This window comes from Tarenaya hassleriana, unplaced genomic scaffold, assembly GCF_000463585.1.
Source record: "Tarenaya hassleriana unplaced genomic scaffold, ASM46358v1 Cleome37, whole genome shotgun sequence".
NCBI classification, from domain to species: Eukaryota; Viridiplantae; Streptophyta; class Magnoliopsida; order Brassicales; family Cleomaceae; genus Tarenaya; species Tarenaya hassleriana.
In genome coordinates this window covers 263,330-283,651 of record NW_010966725.1, presented here as the reverse complement: position 1 = coordinate 283,651, position 20,322 = coordinate 263,330, and the positions used below count along the sequence as shown (strand labels likewise).

Here is a 20,322-nt window from a genome sequence, read left to right as displayed (position 1 = left end):
AACTGTCGACCTATGAGACAAATCTCTGAACTCTCTCAGATCATATAGATTTTATTTAGTGTTTTTCTGAGCTTGAGAGGTGGGCTTTGAGCCCCTTTTTATTACAGTGTCATACCTGTAGGACTCCTGACCCTGCTAAAGACGCATCTTTCTTTCTAATAATTTTATGAGTGGTTTCTTTTGCATCGGAGGTTCTTTATTATCTCTTGTTACCGATTCATATGTATCTGTATCGATGAGCATAGCGATTCACAATCAGAATCGCTCAAACTATGGCTTTGATGATCCGACAAGATAGCACGTCGAATCCAAAATTCTACATCAAGTCAAGTTGAAGCTGTGCGGACAATATAGAACGGAGGCACAACCAGTAAGCTATAACATGAAATGTGTGTGCTTAAACTTCTTAGGTCTCTCATCACATCTGTTATTCTTTCCGATGCGTATTCGTTTTTTCCCCCACCCTAAGAGAAAAGCTTTATAAAGGCGAAACGAATCACTTACTGATTGTGATATTAGGGTTTCCCTTCAAGGCAGCTGCTGACAGACCCTTAACCCTTACAACCTAAGAAGAAAAAGAACCAACTATTGGATCGACTAAAGGAGGTGAAATATGATGTGTGCATATGGGGGTTACTGCTTGCTTACGTGAAGAGTTGAGCTCTGTTACGAGATAGCTGAGGTCGTTTTATTGGGGAGAGAATCAAGTTTCTCAGTGTCATTGAAGGGTTAGCGGTGCCACCTCCACCAAATACGGGATGATGTACGTTTGATCTCCTGTTCCCAACTTCAGTTGGAATTACGTTTTGATTGGCTGGTGAGCCTCCGGACATGTTAAATGGACTTGAGTTCGAACTGTTCTGTCTCGCTGGCCATATCTCCTCTCTTGGCCCTGGTGTTGCAGGCGATGAAACCAACCGATCTGCTTCAAATAAGTCAACTTGATTTGGGGATATCTAACCGAAAATAAGAACTTGATTATCATAAACCACTTAAATGACTCGGGGAAGAAAAAGATTTACCTTTGCGAATAGGGTCTCGGTTATCCATCATGTTAACTGCTGGGTTTGAGAAAAAGTCCGGTTCGTTTCTCGGGTAGAAGTTGCTCACTGGCTGGATGGCTGAGCGTTTCACTGACTCGTACTCAGTTCTTAGCTGGTCGTACATTTCATCAAGCTTCCTCTTCTGTCTGGTTTTGCGATCGCAAAGTAGCTGTTATTAGAGCTTAAAACAAGGAGCGCAACTATGGAGATATAACTTAAGAAAACTGTACAGATTACAAACCTTGATTTCTCAGAGAATTTCTCTTGGAGTTCTTGTTTATCATTGTTCAAGGTTTCAACCTCCTGCTCCATCATTTGACATCTCTTGGCCATCTTCTGATATGCCGTGTGCACCTGCTCCAGCTTCTCAGTATATTTTGCTTGCATCACCTCACATTTCTGGCGGCATTGAGCCACTATTCTGTTCATCTTGTACTGCATCTCTAAGTCCCGTTGCGAGATGTAAAACATCACACTTCTGTATGCACTCTTCATCACTAGTTTCAGTCAAGAAAAGCGAAAGGGCATTGATATTTGGTCACCCTTCCCTCTGTTGTTCTACGACATTAATAGCTTCAGAAACTCATTCAGATTGTAGAACCATTTCACACTTCAATTTCCATGTCAGCCGATACAGTACATCTTTCAGCATAAGAATGTAATTGTAACTGAAATTTTCTTACCAAACCCGACCAAAAGGGAATATAATAAGAGAGGATACGTATTTGTGGAGAAATTCCAGCCATTGCCATCTGATAACAAAGTTAAACAATGTGGAAAGTGTTAGGTGGGAACTGAAACAGAAAACACAAAAGCTGTTGCATCCTTGCTTAATCCAAGGCAATCACTTACATTAATCCATTCTTCATTTGGATTGATATCCACGGGTTTCATTAGGCTAAGTAGGGAAAATTAATACAAAAACTGTTAGGCAGAACCAAGGTGGTTTCGTATATATTAAAAAAAGGTAACTTGGGCAGAAAAACGGTGGACTAGGAAAAGTTTTACCTCTTGGAGAGAACTTGATCACAAATGGGGCATGCCCCATCGTTACTGATAATCTTACTAGCATCTTCAGTACCTTTTTCATGTTAAGGCAATCTTATTTAGTATTTACAAGCTTTCTCATTTCCATAGACAAGCTTAATGTGGCAACAGTATACAGGAGTCATAAATCAATCAGTATGCAAATCATAAATCAATTAGCAGATGGGTAGAGTAGGATACATAAAATGTGACCGCATGTTGTTGAAATGGCCCGGCCTTCCAGTTCCCTCCAGCACGCATTGCACCTCATGTCAACCTCAAATATAAGTATCTCAATTGCCTGCAAATCAGATTGCATATACTGTTCATTACCAATGATTTCCAAGTTTCTAGACTTGACTTCTAACATTCAACATATAAAAAAGATTCGGAAATCCGAAAACAAAATTAAATATTTATGCACGGGTGCAATAAACTATCCAACACAGACCTATAGGTCTTTAGAGCTCAACAATTAAACAGTGTAGTGACATAGACTGATTGACTCACACGAACAAGCTACTACAATTTTGAACCAATCAGCAAATTACTGGAAAACAAGTTTAAGCAGTCAAACGCGCGGTACAACATATAGTCAACAGGAAGGGAAAACAACTTACTGTAACAAGTTACACGGATCCAGAGATCGACTCAAAGTTGCAACATAGAGACTCTGGATTTCTCGCTTCTCTCTCTCTCTCTCTCTCTTTTCAGTCAGATTCTACCTGATCCAGATTTCTCAGCAACCACAGCGAGCCGGAATGGAAATATTGTTCTAATGAGTTTTTTCGCCGACAATAATCAACTCAGCTATGTTTATTGAAGAAACCTACCGCAGAGGCATTCAATTCTCCACGATTTTTGTCTTCCTGGTAGAATCCTCGGTTTTGTTGGCTCTACAAACAGTTCCCTGCGCGTTCCTCAATTCAGAGTCGATCGAATCAAGCCTCACAGAAATTTGATTATCCCGATCTTCAATGAACACCACAAGAATTCCTCGAAAACCAAACTGACTGGGACAAATCAAAATCTGGAAAACATCAAAATCCACAACGATCAGCTCTCGAATCAGCGGACATTTCAGATCAAGAGAGAAGAAAACATGCAATTCGAATGGAAAAATATCCGATTGAAGATAACTTATCATTACCTCTCTGGTTCTCTGATTTGAATCGTAGACGAGAGAAAGGGAACGCTCGAAAAATTTTCCGGAAATAAGTTGTGGCGCCAAGATTAAGCAATACTTGTTCTTTAAACATATTCAAAAAAAAAGGTCAAAACGGTAAATAGGTCAAATGACGTCATCTTCACGGTTCGGAACCAAACGACGTCGTTTAAGATGCGTTTTTTTTTTTACCCGCCAAGTTTACGATTCGTCAAACCAATGGCAGTAAAAATGAACTAGATTGCAAAATTTTACCAAAACTCAACATGGTAAAAACTACTTATTTTGCGTAATACCGGTTTTTAACTCGTGCTCTTGCTCGAAGAAAAGAGTTTAGGTCCTAAAATGTTGGAATTTGTATATGTTACCAAGGTTTTACCAGAACCATGAACCGATACCTTCATGTCAGGTTTGATGTTGGTAATAATTTGATGTCAATATATCATAGCGTCGGTCCAAAGACCAAAGCGAAAAATATGGCCTTTAGTAAAAGCTAGTCGTGGATATTGCGTTTTTTTAAATTGGCACCAGAAGATCTAACATCAGTTCAAGACAACAATGACCGAAAACCAGAGCCTGAACTCATCATGGTCTTGAGAAAGCTCTCATAAAAAGCTATTTCAGTTCCCGTGTTGTTGGATCCAACCAGAAGGAACACGGTCTGATGTGACTTGAGGAAAGCTTCGAACGTTGATGTCCAGAGGGTACAACCGGTACTGAATATCGAGTTCTTTACAGATTTTGGCGATCTCTTCGAGTAACTGACCTCTCCTCGTCCACCTCTCTCCCATATTCTGGTGGTTCATTTTGTGCGTCAGCCAGATTGCGATCCTCACGCTGTTCAGACCGTCCATGTCTTTGAATATGATCATCGGTGCCGGGTACCAATGATCTTTCTTGTTGTCCACGTAACTGCAGAAACAATTACCAGAGAATCTGACTTCATGTTCAAAAGAAACACATCTCTTGCATGTCTGAAGCCATTGATGGGATGGAACTCACCTGAGTATCCTCTGTTTCATGGCGGCGATCCTTTCAGCAGGGGTTGATATATGAATGAAGAACTCGATCCCGTCTCCCATGTCAGGACTTCGGTAGTAATTGGCTATAGCTTTTGTGCCGAGAAGGCTGTTCGGGTATACGATCTTCTGGTTATCAGCAGGAGTTGATATATGAATGAAGAACTCGATCCCGTCTCCCATGTCAGGACTTCGGTAGTAATTGGCTATAGCTTTTGTGCCGAGAAGGCTGTTCGGGTATACGATCTTCTGGTTATCGTATCGGAGAAAAACAGTGGTCAAGATGTTCATCTCTTCCACAATCATCTGCAGTTCCATGTCAGAACAGAACAGAGGATCAGTTTCAACAATTCACTTCATAAGAACCCACCATCGATTTCTTTGATTCCATGTTCAAACCTGGACGCCATCGATTTCACAGCGGTCACCGACGTCAAATGGGTGCATAACGAAGAGGAAGATGATGGCTTCGAAGACGGTTTTGCAGGAGTTTCCAAAGACGAAAGCCGCGAGAAGTAACTGAGAACTGATCAGAAGCAAGAATTTGGTAGAGGCGATTCCGAGTATAAGAAGCCAGATGACTACTATCACTATTCCGACCAAGACATTGATGATATGGTGAAGCCTGTTAACGGCTGTTTTCGTGTCGTTCAGAGTCAGGGCGAGAGCCCTCCTTTCTCGGAAGGCATTAACCTAAACCGAAACCCTCGAGTCAGAATCTTCAGACCGTTTGTTTTCGTTTTCAGAGATTCGAGATATCGAACTGACACTTACCACCCAATTTTTCAGACAAGATTTGCTGATCCGATGGCTCTCAGAAGCTCCTTCAAAGAGATCCATGGCCCTTTCAGCCTCTTCTTCCGACAGAAATCGCAGAAGATCTTCCAAATATATGAACCTGAGAGAAAATATCAGAACTCGGACCTTAATATTACAATAACTTGAGATGTAAGATAATGGGGAAGCTGAACAAACCTAGATCCTGGTTCTGAAACATTCTGGAAGATCTTCCTCGCTGCAAGTTTTGCTTCGTATTCACTTCTTATCTGCGTGGCCTTATCGTCCTCCAGAGTCGTCGTGTCCTGTATCTGTTCATGCAATGTAGAAAGAGAGCCTTTTCGTATTATGTTGATCAGTCTCTTCATTCTCCAGGCGGATACATTCTTAGTGTTCAATCTCTGCAAATGATCGATCCTTATACCGTCTTTACCATCATCTTTCTCTTTCTTGGAACCGACACGAGAAAGTGCAGGACTTTTCCCAACTTTGGTAGGACTCTTCTGCAACTTTCCACTTCCGATGGCGGGTTTTCCGCTGTGAGGTGAAGGGCAAGTCACCTTTAGACCCGGAGGCAATGCAGCTCCTGCGTTCTGTAAACTCTTCACCTCGTTCGATAGTTTCTCCTCCTCTTCCTCTATTCTCTGAATCTCGATCAATGGAGGTCCAGAGAGTGTTTCGATCACGTATTGAGTGAATAAGGATTCTTGAATCCGATCAAAGTATGTGCTCATGTGGAAGGACGAAGCAAGGACCTTAACTAGAAGGGTTTTCACCAGCCATACGATCACAGCAACGAGCAAACAGACCAGAACCTTGGTGACATACGTAAGGGTCGAGCTTCGAGTTTCTCTCTCGACTTTCTTGTCGAACAAGAAATGCCAGGCGATTAACACGAGCCCTAACCACAGACAGTTCTGAACGGCCTTTCGGATTCCGTACACGAAATACAGAACCCTCTTCCTCAAAAGGAAGTTGCTTTCGACAAAGAACACGACAATCCTCACGATCCAGCTCGAAACCAGTCTTCCACAGATCAAAACCAGAATCATCACAGCCCATTTCCATAGATCAAGCTTCCATAGTTTCTTGCCGCGCAAACGAGGGACAGTAAGGCTGCAAATCAGACCAGCTATGATCACAAACAGACTTATCCACTCCAAGAAAACCCAGAAGCTGAATTTATCTTTCTTAAACTCATCCGGAAAATCCTCGTCGGAAAATGGATCTTCCTCTTCCTCCTCCTCCACTGTTCCACCGCCGTGGGCCGTCGCCGTCTTAGGGCTCTTACCCATAAACCCAGATTTCCGAATCCGACCAGATTTCATCTCTGTCTTGTCCGTCGCTGGATGCGCCGGCGTCTGTGGGTCCAACAACCTAGATCTTGTTTTCGTCTTCATCAAGGTCTTGTTTCTCAACGACCTGTTCGAGCTACACTGCACAACCTCTGCTTCATCTCCATCGTCTTCTTCGTCACTGCCTTCACAGTCCTTCTTCGCCGGCGAACGCAGAACCGTGCTCTGCCTCCGTCTAACGGCGTCAGCATTCCTTAACCTGCCAGATTCAGAGACGAAACGGTTAGTCGCCGTCTCCGGAGACGGAGTGTCGGAAATCGCCGTCAGGCCACGTGACGGCGTCGCGGTGTTGCTCTGTAGCTCCGTCATGTTGATATCCATGTCGAGTGAGATCTCGCCGGAGGCTTTCTGCTGGTGTAGGAACCGATCGATGAGCCTCGACGGCGGATCTGCCACCTCAGTCCTCTCCCTCCGCCGCGTAAAATCAAACTCACCGTCGTTCTCGCCGCCGTCTCCGCCTTGTCGGAAATCGTAGCTCGTTTCCCGCCAGATCTTTCCGGCATTCGCTTTGTTGCTCGACCCTGTAACGGCGTTAGCGACGGAGCCTTCGTCGCCGTCGATCTTGACGACGATGTGTCTCTTGTCATCCGAATCGACGGCCATTACGGGTCCCGTATCAAAATTCAAACTTGACAGTGGGATCTAACTGGGCTTTCGGTGCTCTGTTTCTTGGAAAAAGTCGAGATATTTCTTCTTGCAGATAAGAGTATGAAGCTCGGGATCCTTAAAGAAGACAAAGAAAGGAAAAAAGCAAACGTTAAGTGGTGTTTGGTTTCTGAGAAAGCGGAAGAAAATTTTATTCATTCTTACATGTTTGGTTCTGTTTTGGTCAGATTCATGAAGAAAACAAATGTATACATTCCTTTTTAACTGAGATTTGATAATGTACTTTGTGTTGACATTTGTCATCTGACTTTGTTCTAAAGCAAAAAAAAAAACCATTAAAAAAATATTTACTTTTTCAATACCCACGAAATTTCAAAACCCAAGCATTGTTTATTACTAATGCAAAATATTATATTGGATCATTAATATTATAATTCATCAGAATTACCTCATCGCCACTACAGTGTGAAACGTGTCGCGCCCTCACAAGTCATGACACCTTACACATGGACAATATAAGTTGGATGCTCGAGGAAGGAAGAAAGACCATTTTGAATATATATATATATAGGTTGAAGTAAAAGCATATTATAAAAAAAATTGAATTAAAATCAAAGAAATAGGAAGGCCTTGTTGGGAACGTCGTAGTTGATTTGAATTGGAAGTAAAATAAAGATGATAGTTCAAAAAAAAAAAAAGATTGGGGTAGTGACAGACTGCCTGACTTGGCAACATCGTAACGGTTTGATTTATATATGAGTCAGACACGTGGCTTTCTGATTGGTCTGGTCATGTCGTTAGACAACACCCAATAAAAGCATTTATTAATTAGTAAAAAGAAAAAGAAAAAAATATATTTCATTTTAAAAAATTGGACACGTAAGTGGGCTGGTTAGAGTAAAAAATTCAACCAAGAACCTAACCATACACTAACGTGAAACAACATGGTTCCACGAGATAGGACGGAGAAGATATATATATATATACATCTATATATATATATAATAGGATTTTTTTTTAAATCTTGATTATAATGATCTAAGTGTTAAACAAGAAGATCAATTGAAATCCAAAGAGAGAGAGAGAGAAATTTAGAAATTCTTATATATATATATATATATATATATATTTCAAATAAAAGGACCTTTCTACATATAAAAACGTTAATTGGCCATTATATAAAAAATACCATATTTTGTTATTTTTATTGAAATACATACCTTTATCTATCTGTGACTATATGACCTATGTGATCCAAAATATAAAGTGATCACATTTTGATTTTATTGATTATAACGTTAAATCTATGGTGATCACTCTAATTCATATCTTATATATCTTATTAATTATTTGATTAAAACATCATAAATTTAACGGTATGAACAATGAGATCAAAATGTATTCACACTATATTTCAAATCATATGGATCACATGGTCACAGCCGTAAAAAAGTATATATTGAAGTCAAAATAACAAAGTAAGAGTATTTTTGATAATGTCTCGTTAATTATTTGGTTCATTTTCTTTTTTTGTTTCATATTGTATTTAAGAAACCAAATTAGTCATTTATCAATAACAAAAAATTACTCCAAATCTATTTTTGGAATTCTCACAAATTTTAAAAACCACACAAAACCATGAGCTCCAATAGCAATAGGTTGTCTAGTAGTAACAAAAAAATATTACTCTGATATATAGTTAGAATCCCGGTTCGGTTAACGTATATATGGTTATATATTAGAATTTGTGAATATATATAAATATATACATAGATATAGATATTAGATTAAATTTATAATATTACTGTGAGAGTTAAAATCCCATTCGATTAAAATTTGATTATATATTTTTATTTCATTTGGTTAAATTGTATACAATGGAAAGGAAGCGAACACGGAAATGACGATCTATTGATTTTGATTATCTTTAACAAGACGTATTTGTCTCATATATATATATATATTTGTTGAATATATTTATTTTATTTTCAATGATGACATGCATGTGAAAGACATAAGTTGATGTGCTTCTGCAATAGATAGAAAATATTATACAATTCGGACATCGTCATGTTGCTGCTACCCACTACTAAAGTTACTTTATTTTTGTTTGTTGCGAATTTTAAAATCCGAAGGCTTTTTTTTTTTCCCGCAAATATATCATATATCTGCAGAAGATATTAATTTTCATAAATGGATGCGACTATTATTAACGATAATATTAAGAAATAGTTAATGATCGGATCATACTTAGTTTCTCTACTGAATTCCACTTGCACTTAGTTCTTTTGTATCCCAATGGGCTTACTGAATTGGAAAACTAGGCCCATGATTATTTTACTAGGCCCATGAATCATTACACACATAAAAAGAAGCCCAAAATGAGAAAATATTCGTTGTCGTCCCACATCGGTCAATAGAAAAGAAATAATACGCTATTTATAACGTGAGAGACGAAGCAGTTAGTGTCCCTGGCCCCTGCGCAAGGATGACACGCATAAATCGAGAAATGGTCCAAATTTTTTTTGGATTCGTTGCTCTTTTCTGTTTCTGCGTTCTCTTGTTCTTCCTGGATTCGATTCGTCGTATTGTGTTTCAGAGATCTGCAATCGTTGAAGAATCGATTTTCTTTTCTGTTTTGGTTGGGTTCTCTTGTTTTCCCAGGTCTTGATTCTTCGATTTGGGTTCTTCCGCAATCGTTGAAAGATTCTTCGATGGAGTTTGCAGATTCACTTAAACCCATTTAACTCCTGCGATCTCTCTGGTTGCTATTCGAAGATCGGCACTTCGTCGAGGATTCCTTGTCGGGTTTTTTTTTTCCAACCTCTGGGTTTCGGATATCGCAGCTTTCCGTGATTTCTTCTCTTCGGAACTATCACACTCCTCTTCATGTACTATTTAGAGCTGAATCCATGAAGAGGTTCGTCTTTATAATTCCTCAGAAGCTCATCTTAGAAGTTCATCAGTTTTGTGCTTTGGTTGAATTTCTGGGCTATGAGCAATTGAAACGTGGAATAACAGTGGCTTGCAATCGCCAAATGTGATTATTTTGTGCCATTCAATTACAGCAGTAGATGAGGGTAGACCGAACTGCAGAAGAAGAGAGAGATTATTGTCTAATGGAATTTCTAGTTATGTCCCGTTTTTTTGTTGTTGTTGTTGTCAGGAGGATACATAAGAATCTGCAGAAAGACAAGGAAAGAGAAGAACTTGCTCACTGGGTTATGTTGTGTTGCTGTTCATGGTCTTGTCCAATATGGGGAAGGTATTTGGGCAAGAGCTATTTTGTGGATATTTTTAGGGTTTCGATCTCGGGTTCGGTTCGGTTATATTCATATTCATATATTCGGGTTCGGTTTGTTGCAGGGAGAATGATTTGGAATAAGAACGCTGCACTCATTTTTGCATTCGCCGTTCATGTGTGGTTTTGAATTGCGTTATGTCGTTTGAAATTGAATCTGAGAGTGTGTTTCAGTAGGGCTTGACCAAAAAAAAAAAAATATGGTTTTGATCCAAATAATCTAAATATTTGAGATGCCCGATCCAAGTAACCCTATATGATACATATTTTGAAGAAGAAAATCTATATTTCGTATTCAGGTTTTTGGATGCATAACCAAAAATAGAACCAAAATTAAATAAAATAATCGTGAGATTCAATAAATTCGGGTAATTTAAAATGAAGAAGTTTTGGTAATTTTCATGGGATATTCATTTCTGCTAATTCCATAGATGTGGCAGACATGGTTTTGGTTAAGAATTCTAAGAGTACATTTAATTAAGTTTTGGCCCTTTTGGGTGCGTATTTATTTTTGGTTGATGCTCTTATTAAGGATAAATAAAGAATTAATTAATGATCATATTTTACTTCGTTCTTTTAATTTCTAACTTTCTCTTAATTCTTTTGCATAGCATTTTAAGTACAAATAACTAATTTCTCAATCTTAGAATTTCAGAACAAAAAATCATAAACATGCTGTATGATGATTTACAATAATAAACGCTTCAAACTGGCCGATGTGAAATTAAAATTTCAACGGCTAAGATTATTTCGGTCTTCCGTCTCATAATGGGCTTAAAAAGAATAGAAAATTGAGGCCCATAAACATATAGCCCGGCCTCTGTATTATTATAGAAATATAACAAAAAGCCCAACATGAGAAAATATTCCATTCGTCCCACATCGGTCAATGGAAAAGAAATATTACATTATTTATATTGTGAGAGTCGAAGCACTGAGTGTCCCTTCGGGGACATCCGATAAAATTGGAACGATACAGAGAAGATTAGCATGGCCCCTGCGCAAGGATGACACGCATAAATCGAGAAATGGTCCAAATTTTTTTGGGATTCGTTTTTCTTTTCTGATTCTGGGTTCTCTTCTTCCTCCTGGATTCGATTCGTCGTCTTGTGTTTCAGAGTTCTGGAATCGTTGAAGAATCGAACTTTTTTTTTTGTATTTGTTTGTTTTTTGTTGGATTCTCTTGTTCTTCCAGTTTTTGATTGATAATTTTGCTTCAGAGTTCTGCAATCGTTGAAGATTCTTCGATGGGGATTGCGATTTTACTTAAACCCATAAAACTGCTGCGATCTGACTCGTCGCTATTCGAAGATGGGCGCTTCGTCGAGGATTCCTTATCGTTTTTCTTCCCCTCATCTCTTCGGAACTGTAAGCTCTGGTCTTGCCCTAATCGGAGCTTTTTGATTAAGAATCTGAATTCATGAAGAAACTCGTTTGTCTCACCACCATACTCTTCTCGCTTTCTCCATCCTCATGCTGTATTCAATGTTTCAGAACTTTGAATCTGGTGTGTGTACACATATATATATACATATATCAGTTCATATATTTTCATTCTTTTGCTGCAGGAATGTGTAAATAGTTAACTAGGGTAACCCAGAAAGACAGAACACTATATGAACACCAAACTCTCCTCTGTTGAATCTGACATATAAAGAATCTGTAATCTTAACATGTTATTTATCGTTTAACAGCTTTCTCGATGAAGATGATGAGAATTCTTGCTGTTGGCTCACATCTTTGCTGGGCAGAGAGACTGAAGAATCTATCCAAGGAGCATTGGTCGAGACATTACTCTGATCTTGTCTCTCCCGTTCGAAGCTTGAGACCTGTGTTTCGCTGTCCTGCGACAAAAGCTCGAAAGCCCTGAACCTAGCGGCCGCACCAGCGGCAGCTTCCCGTTTCACCAGCGGGGCCTGGACCTTCATCTTCCCCTCGAGCATACTCACCACAGATGACATCGATGGCCTCAGAGTCGGAGACGGGTTCGTGCAGAGAATAGCGAGGTTCAGCATCCGCATCGCCTCTTCTTTCGAGTAGTGAGACCCGAGATTCAGATCGACGAGTTCTAGAAGATTTCCCTGTTCTTGCAAGACATAAGCCTGTGTGGATGGAAGGAACATAAAAAGAAGACAGTGTTAGAAGGAAATGGCAATAATTTCAGAAAAGGTTCTTCCTTTTTTTACCTCGTCGAGAAGATAGACGAACTCTTCCTTGGGCCGGTAATTCGTGTTGCTCTTTCCGCTGACGATCTCCAAACAGACGACCCCAAAGCTGTAAACATCTGCCTTGTCTGTCAAGTAACCTCTCATCGCGTACTCCGGAGCCATATAGCCGCTGCATCAGAAGGTAAGTAAGTACTTTGATCGAATCAATTTCGATGTTAATTGAGGTTCAGGTGGAGGAAGGAAACCGACATTGTTCCCGCAATCCGCGTGCTGATGTGAGTGTTTTCTTCCTCATCGAGCTTTGCAAGTCCAAAATCAGAGATCTTGGCATTCAGAGACTTGTCGAGAAGAACGTTCGTTGCTTTTATGTCCCTGTGAACGATCTTCAATCTCGATTCCTCGTGTAAGTAGGCTAATCCTTTCGCTATCCCCATACATATCTTCTTCCTCGTAGACCAATCTAACTGAAGCCTATGTTCCTCAGGTCCTGTAAGAGCATATGAACCGTGTTACATTCCCAGACATCAATGGTTGGTTTCCGAAAGGACTTGAGAGGAAAATCCTTACCGAAAAGCGCTCGGGCGAGACTGTTGTTCTCCAGATACTCGTAAACGAGTAAAAGCTCTTTCCCGTTCCACGAGATAGGACGGAGAAGATATATATATATATACATCTATATATATATATAATAGGATTTTTTTTTAAATCTTGATTATAATGATCTAAGTGTTAAACAAGAAGATCAATTGAAATCCAAAGAGAGAGAGAGAGAAATTTAGAAATTCTTATATATATATATATATATATATATATTTCAAATAAAAGGACCTTTCTACATATAAAAACGTTAATTGGCCATTATATAAAAAATACCATATTTTGTTATTTTTATTGAAATACATATCTTTCCCTTCGATGCAACATCCGTAAAGCTTCACCAAATTCGGATGCTGAAGAGCGGATATCATTCCAATCTCGGTAACAAACTCTTTATTTCCTTGCTTTGATTTCGAAGAAAGCTGCTTCACAGCGATTGTTGTCCCATCAGATAACACACCCTGAGGATTGACAAAAGCTGTCATGTTAAGACATGTCTTTGACATTGATCTGGTCTCAGAATCACAGAACAGTTAAACTCGAGGTATTTACTTTGTAAACTGGACCAAACCCTCCTTCACCTATCTTGTTTGCCACATCAAAAGTGTTCGTGGCTCGTTTAATTTGCTTCAAAGTGAAAGAACCCGTTTGCAGATCGAGTCCACGGAGCTCTGGAACTGGAAGACGATGTAAAAAGATAATTATCAGATAAGTTCCAGACAACTGGGAACTGAACTGGACAAGAATGTTTCAAGAACGAGGGAAGATCTTTACCGTTGTCATATGATTCTTTTCCGCCTAAGTAACCTTTCCGCCTGAGGATAATGGCTATTATCAACGCGACGAAAACACATGCAGCAAGCACGATTCCTGCAACTGCTCCATTGGACAATGGCTTCCCAGTATCAACCTTGAAATCTGAAACACCCAAAGAAAAGGCAGAACATTTGAACATATGCTCCCCACTTGTTGGAACTGCAGAATGATTCTATAAATTGTCATCAGATTGTGTCGGGAAATCTTACTTGGTGTTATAGTAATTGCTGAAATGAGAGGACCGTATACACCTCTTGTCGGAATGGCCGATGTTCCTTTCCCCGACCACTGCAAATGAATCTCTATTGTGCTTCCATTCACTTGTACGTTATTAATGGTCTCTGTATATCCTATACCCGCTCCACCAGCAATCTCTACTATATCAAAATCCCTCTTAATCACATTTCCCTGCAGAAAAAGAACAAAAAACCGAACCCAAACACTGAGATATTCATCACACGTTCTTACTAAAACCAGACATCCGAAGAATGAAACAAGAACCGAAATCTTGGATGTTTTTTCTTTCAGCTTCTGTAAACTCACCTGGACATAGATATCGAATTTTCGCTGTCCCAAGCTGTTGTATGTCTGGTCATTACTGAACATTATTTCAGCGAAATGGAGCTGAACTTTGTAGCTTCCTCTCCTCATGCACAGTCCATAGTATCTCAGTGACTGTGGAGCGAGACGGGCTGTTCTGTAGAAGTCTTCGACAGAGAGATTGAATCTGTTTACCGCTAAGAAATCGGCACTGTCATTTCCCACGAATGCTCCGGTGCTACTGTATCCCCATTTGTCTGAAACTGAGTTAAACACCGATCTTCCGTTCCTGTTCAAGTCTTCCTCGTACGTGTTCTTGCCAACCCTGATTCCTTCTCCTCCACAGTTTATGAACAAGGAATGATCTGTAAAGCCAGTTAATCAGCTGTGTTACCGAATCTATTTCCCGAAGAAAGTTTTATGTATCGAGATGTATATGTGCGTAAATATTTACGGTCTGCATCTCCCGGGCATGGAAGATCCTTCCTTAAGCACCATTGAACACTACAAGAAGAGAGTGTCTCAGGTAAAGATTCCTCCTTTGTGGCTAATATATATGAATTGAAAAAAGGTTAGAAACTCACGAATCATCCGTTATTGACGGGTAAGCCGAGATCAAATTCCTGTTGGTCCATGAAGAAATTTCATCAGAAACAAGATTTTATGTGAGCTTAAAGGCAGCCAATGCCAATAAGAACAACAACGAGCTGATGACCAAATGCTTACACATTATTCTGGGTGCAGCTTACAGCCCCTGGCTGTGTGAAATTGTTGAAAGATAAATCCCTGAAACCGATAAAAGAAACGGCCCGTTAAGCCTAATATCGATTTCTTTCCATCTAAGACGATTTATTCCTCACCTGTTTTCTCTACTGTTAGCGATGAATCCAGGAACTGGACCAGTCAATGAGTTATTGTTCAGAAACCTAAAGCAGAAGGAGATGATGTTTCATGTTAAACGCTATCAAGAATCGGTACTATCATCTATCTTGATCTTTGATCTTACAAGTTATCCAATTTGGCCAGACCCTGAAGTGTCTGTGGGATTGGACCGGTTAGCATGTTTGAGCTTAAATCTCTGCAACAACAACAACATGGTACACGTTCAGTTCATGCCTTAAACCAGTAGATTAATCAGTGTACATGTAGAACATTTCATTACTTACAGTGTCTTCAATTCACTCATAGATCCAATGTACTCTGGAATGTTCCCCGTGATTAAGCAGCTCCTCAATACCCTGATGAAGAAAACAGGTGACGAGAATGGAAATAACCAAATCTGAAAGGTAATGCCGAACTTACAGATGTTCCAAATTCGCTGTGTTCCGAAGATCTGGGAAACGGGAGGGCGGTCCGCGCAAATCGGTTATCCTCCTGAATACCAAGTATCGTAATAAAACATAACAACAGAATTAATCTCCACAATCTGAAGCAGAGAGGAAAAAAAGAGGCCGAGAACACGTTTTGGTTACAATTCTGTCAAGTTCTTCAGGCTGGATAATGCAGCAGGAAGTGGCCCTTCCATTGATGTCCCTTGAAGATCTCTGTGACACAATGGATAGAGACAGGAATTAGGGTTAGTCCAAGAAACAGAGACGTTCTTGAAACATAATCCAAGAATCTGTACGGTACTCACAATCGATCAAGCAAAGTCCAGTTTCCGATCAGTTCAGGTATCTTCCCCGATAGACTGTTTCCATCAATCCTACTGCAAGATTGAAAGAAAAAAAAACACGTTTTATGGATTTATCCAACTGTTTCATAACGGGCGAAAAGCTCGGGTTTCTCGGTTACTTACAAGTCGGTTAAGTTCCTGAGATTGCCAAAGGATTCGGGGATTCTACCCGTGAAGTTGTTCGCGGAAAGAAGCCTGAACGTATAAAGCAAAATCTCCACAACTTATAACTGCAGTAACGGAAAACGTGTTTTTGAATCGAAAACACACAAAAATATGAGGGATATTACAATCTGTCGAGGCTTGTCAAGTTCCCGAGGCTCGAGGGAAGTGTTCCGTTGAGCAAATTATCTTCGAGATTCCTGAAAATTTTCCAAAGATAAGTGATCCTACACATTCATACACGACCAAACAAAACTCTCAATCTGCTTGGAAGAAAAGGGTGTTGGATTTCCGACATACACATCCGTGAGCGTAGGGATGTCTCCGAGTTCAGGAGGAATCGGCCCTGAAAGCCGGTTTCCAATAACTGATCTGTTGACAGGAATAAGAACAAAATTCCTTATGAACTTAAATAAAATGTACGAGAAACCATAATATGTCGGTCCAAATGTGACAAATCAGCCAAATCATTGGCTTGATTATTAGAAAAGAAATCAACAAAGGCCGGAGGCTTACAGGATGACGAGCGGAATCCTGGACAAACTCGCAGGAATCGATCCATTGAGAAAGTTCCGAGTAAGATCACTGTAAGAAATATATACATATACATATATATATATCAAGATTTCATCATTTGCCTTGAGTTCCAAGTTTCAGACAGTACGATCCCCATTAATGGCGGAACCAAAGAGGAGACAAGAAAAGAGATCTTGCGGGAAAGCGGCGTACATTTCTCGCAATTGCGTGAGGTTCCCAAACTCGGGAGGGAAAATCCCGGGTAAGCTAAAGCCCTTAAGCTGTCTGCCCAAACATTGAAAACAAATAGAGTGAATCAAGAAACCCTAGAAGAAGAAGAAGAAATGGTATGATGGGGAAAAGGGTTACTACATGTTGGTGACGTGGCAGAGGGAACTGCCATTGAAGGTGCAGTCACACTTGATCAGGTTAGTTGTGGAACTCGTGTTGAAGTTCCATCTCCCGTCATTACAAGATGTCCTTTCCACGTTCACCGTCTTGTTCTGTAGCTTCGTGAGTATTGTTCTTAGTGTTTGAACTGTTTCCCAAAAAAAAAAAAAGTCAAAACAATGTCAATCTTTTTTTTAAACAAAAAAAAAATGATTTTTTTTGGTCCGAATAATCTTTACTTGTAAGAAATTTTATACGGATTTACACGGTATTTGTGCCAAGTATTTAGCCAATTGGGCAATATCCCGATTTACATTACGTTATAAAAAAAAGAATCCAATTTATATTAATTAAACCAAAAAAAAAAGAACAGAACACAGGAACCGATAAACTTGGGGCTTATCAGAACAGATTGGTCTCCGTAAATGCTGACATCGTGACGTTGACATGTAACAATATTTATTGAAGGCAGAGAGATGAAATCGATAATTAAAAATGTAGAGAAAATATCTCATCAAACTCTATCCTCCAAAAAAAAAAAATCTACGCGTCGATATGGACCAAGACCAAGTTGCCTACTTGGGAGAACTTTTAATTTAAAAGTATTCTTTGGTATGTTATGCGTGTTCATATATGTGCGTGTGTAATATATATATATATATGTGTGTATATATATTTGACATCATATAGATCCTCTTTATACCTTCTTCGAAAATGACAATGGATAAATTTTGAAAAAAATAAGATTAAAACAATAATTATGCGTAGCTGTTTTCTATGTAATAATACTCTTGGACCGTATGCTTTCATGCAAAACGGACGTATGCGTCAAAATCATACGAATCATAAATTTTTTTATATACGTATATATATACACAGTGTCAATATACTTCGTGTCGGATTTTGATTCAAGCGAATCAGTTGCAAGATAATACCGTACGGTATTCACTAAGCACTGGGAACGATCGTACGGAAAATATCGTGTTGAAAAATTTGACAAGGTTTATCATGTCGCTTCAATTATTAATGTGGTGGGTCCACGGCATTCAATGAATGGAACAGATTATCATTCAAATTTAAATTCGTTGCTTCCAATGTTGACAGTATAATAAGAAAAGCGAATATATACATATACATATATAGTTCACTTCAACCACCTCAAGAAATTGCATGTGAACAACTTTAATGGAGACTATGCCAAACTGGGAAACGATTTACATGAAATTATATGAACAGAACTGACAGGTATGAGGGAAGAAATCAATCATAAAACATGTTTTACAATTTTATTAGTTTACTGAAAAATGGTAAATAATTATAATTTAATTATCATCGCAAAGCATATAATATATCTTATGTGTTTGTATGTGTATAAGTGTAAGTATACCTTTGTGTATTATGTTTACTTAGCACGAATCATGATAGCTAGTAATATGAACTAATTAAGTACGATTTTCAATTAACAAAAAAACATTTCCATATAATTAGAAAACGGAAAACAGAATCAAAATCAAAGTAATGGAATGTGGAAACCAAAAGACACAAAGAACAAGTGCCTTGACTTTAAGATCGAACTTAACCCAGAAAGATGATGTATTCACACACACACGTATATGAACAAACATGATTTTGGTTATGTGTATGGAGTTCTTTTTTGTAAATAAAGATCAGATTTTGTACCTTCATCACCGGGTAAAAGTTGAGCATCTGATCGCAGACTTGCAAGGCAAGCGAAGAGAAGAAAACCCAGAAGAAGAACGCACTTTATTTTCTCGGCCGAGAAAATAAAACCCATGTTTTCTTGTTGTTTTCTCAGAAACCAAACAGAACTCACCTCTCGTACCTTCCAACGAAATGAAAAAAGAGAGAGAGAAACCAAAGTTGTGACGTGTTCAAAGACACAGCAGAGGGAAGAAGATATTTTCAAAGATTATTTCCAAGCCAAAAATATATGGGTATATACATTATTGGTTAGCGTTTAGGGGGAAGAAAAGAAAAAATCATTTGAGGTTTTAGTTTATTAATATTTTAATAAATTTAAATAAGAAGAAAGGGTTAGCCGCCGGGAATGAATTTTCTCCAAAAGGGGGGCCGCTCCCCGAATTAGCGTTTGACCAAATATATGCTTCTCCTTTTTATATGAATTTCGAATTTCACAATAAAATGATAATACTCGGTACTGAATTTCGAGAGAGAATTTTAATAGATTATATAAAATTTTCTAGAATTTGATTCTTAAAAATAAGGAAAAAGATGTACCCTAACCAAATTAAACCGGACCAAATTTACTATCAATAAATCCAAACCGAACCATACACTCTTTGTCTAAACATAGAACTATAGAAGTCTCCATTGTACAAGTTTGACAGAATATCATTTTATGTATAAAATATCGAATATATATATATATCGGACCTGGAATTATATATATCCATCACATCTATACTATTTTTATTTTTATTTTTATTTTTGGTAAATGGAGATCTTGTTCGAAACTTCTTCAACGGATTTTTATATGAAATTTGTTTTTGCTATCCAATTTGAATAGTTTAACCGATTAAATAAAAATTGAAAGCGTTTGTCTTATTTCAAGTTTGAACTTCAAATTGGAGACCACATCGTTTGTTTTCTATTTCGAAATTAGTTTGGATTTCGATCCAAAAAAATACCTGATTATCAAAAAAAAAAAAAAAAGTGTCCTTGTTCCGCCTTGTGGTATTATTAAACCGCTTCACTTGTCTCGGTCTTATGGTAATGTAATTTTATAAAAATGTGTCGGAGAATGGGAGATCCTCGGAGAGAAGGAGAGGGTTCAAGCCACTTGTCGAAGCGCGACGTTTTATAGACAGCACGAGAGACGAATTGAAGGGTAAAAGGGTAATTTTGCATGATCCGTTAAGCTTGTCCAACAGTGGTACTTTTGTAAATTCCCGATAATTCGAGACAAGGGTATAAATTTATATAAACCTTAAATTCTAAATTCTAAACCCTAAATTCGTAAACCTTAAAATTATGTTATTATTCTCTACAATTTTAAAATTAAAAAAATCTAGAAATTTTTTTTTTTTCAAATCTCGTAAAATTTTACCGGTCAACAATAATTTATATTTTATCGAAACTACGATCTCAATTCTCGGAGTTCGTTCTTGACAGCCCTTATAACATT

The 20,322-nt window shown here is 38.5% G+C and overlaps 3 protein-coding genes and 2 long non-coding RNA genes across 8 annotated transcripts; 2 read left to right on the top strand and 3 right to left on the bottom strand.

Annotated features, from left to right (window-relative positions):
- Positions 1-9: 9 nt before the first annotated feature.
- LOC104822577 (E3 ubiquitin-protein ligase CCNB1IP1 homolog) lies at positions 10-3,614 on the bottom strand. 3 transcript variants are annotated; one of them, XM_010553834.1, is made up of 10 exons: positions 3,220-3,614; positions 2,690-3,099; positions 2,271-2,370; positions 2,052-2,124; positions 1,896-1,941; positions 1,765-1,795; positions 1,285-1,540; positions 1,023-1,189; positions 649-922; positions 10-565 (listed from the first exon to the last, which is right to left on the bottom strand). In XM_010553834.1, the coding sequence occupies exons 3-10, from the start codon at positions 2,338-2,340 to the stop codon at positions 559-561; spliced, it is 924 nt and encodes a 307-aa protein (XP_010552136.1). In that variant the 5' UTR covers positions 2,341-2,370; positions 2,690-3,099; positions 3,220-3,614; the 3' UTR covers positions 10-558. The 3 variants fall into 3 exon arrangements, with proteins under 3 accessions (XP_010552136.1, XP_010552135.1, XP_010552137.1); XM_010553833.1 differs by having other exon boundaries at positions 382-565; positions 2,903-3,099; XM_010553835.1 differs by lacking the exon at positions 10-565 and having other exon boundaries at positions 621-922.
- A 102-nt stretch (positions 3,615-3,716) lies between these two features.
- Positions 3,717-7,517, bottom strand: LOC104822579 (mechanosensitive ion channel protein 4-like). The gene is made up of 7 exons (XM_019203562.1): positions 7,440-7,517; positions 5,229-7,108; positions 5,028-5,151; positions 4,653-4,946; positions 4,506-4,559; positions 4,237-4,385; positions 3,717-4,146 (listed from the first exon to the last, which is right to left on the bottom strand). The coding sequence occupies exons 2-7, from the start codon at positions 6,986-6,988 to the stop codon at positions 3,855-3,857; spliced, it is 2,673 nt and encodes an 890-aa protein (XP_019059107.1). The 5' UTR covers positions 6,989-7,108; positions 7,440-7,517; the 3' UTR covers positions 3,717-3,854.
- Positions 7,518-9,515: 1,998 nt separating this feature from the next.
- On the top strand, positions 9,516-10,568 carry LOC104822573. Of its 2 annotated transcripts, XR_773224.1 has the most exons (3): positions 9,516-9,911; positions 10,158-10,256; positions 10,358-10,398. It is a non-coding gene; the product is annotated as an uncharacterized LOC104822573 (long non-coding RNA). The 2 variants fall into 2 exon arrangements; XR_773223.1 differs by having other exon boundaries at positions 10,158-10,568.
- Positions 10,569-11,818: 1,250 nt separating this feature from the next.
- On the bottom strand, positions 11,819-19,094 carry LOC104822575 (probable LRR receptor-like serine/threonine-protein kinase At1g53430). Its single transcript, XM_010553831.1, has 25 exons — positions 18,837-19,094; positions 17,139-17,304; positions 16,980-17,051; positions 16,767-16,835; positions 16,551-16,622; positions 16,379-16,450; positions 16,212-16,283; positions 16,050-16,121; positions 15,886-15,957; positions 15,716-15,787; positions 15,580-15,651; positions 15,420-15,491; positions 15,274-15,339; positions 15,140-15,199; positions 14,998-15,036; positions 14,868-14,917; positions 14,417-14,778; positions 14,083-14,281; positions 13,832-13,975; positions 13,610-13,734; positions 13,365-13,518; positions 13,028-13,084; positions 12,710-12,947; positions 12,479-12,629; positions 11,819-12,394 (listed from the first exon to the last, which is right to left on the bottom strand). The coding sequence occupies exons 1-25, from the start codon at positions 18,949-18,951 to the stop codon at positions 11,969-11,971; spliced, it is 3,069 nt and encodes a 1,022-aa protein (XP_010552133.1). The 5' UTR covers positions 18,952-19,094; the 3' UTR covers positions 11,819-11,968.
- Positions 13,364-13,883, top strand: LOC104822574. Its single transcript, XR_773225.1, has 3 exons — positions 13,364-13,438; positions 13,509-13,601; positions 13,712-13,883. It is a non-coding gene; the product is annotated as an uncharacterized LOC104822574 (long non-coding RNA).
- Positions 19,095-20,322: the final 1,228 nt, after the last annotated feature.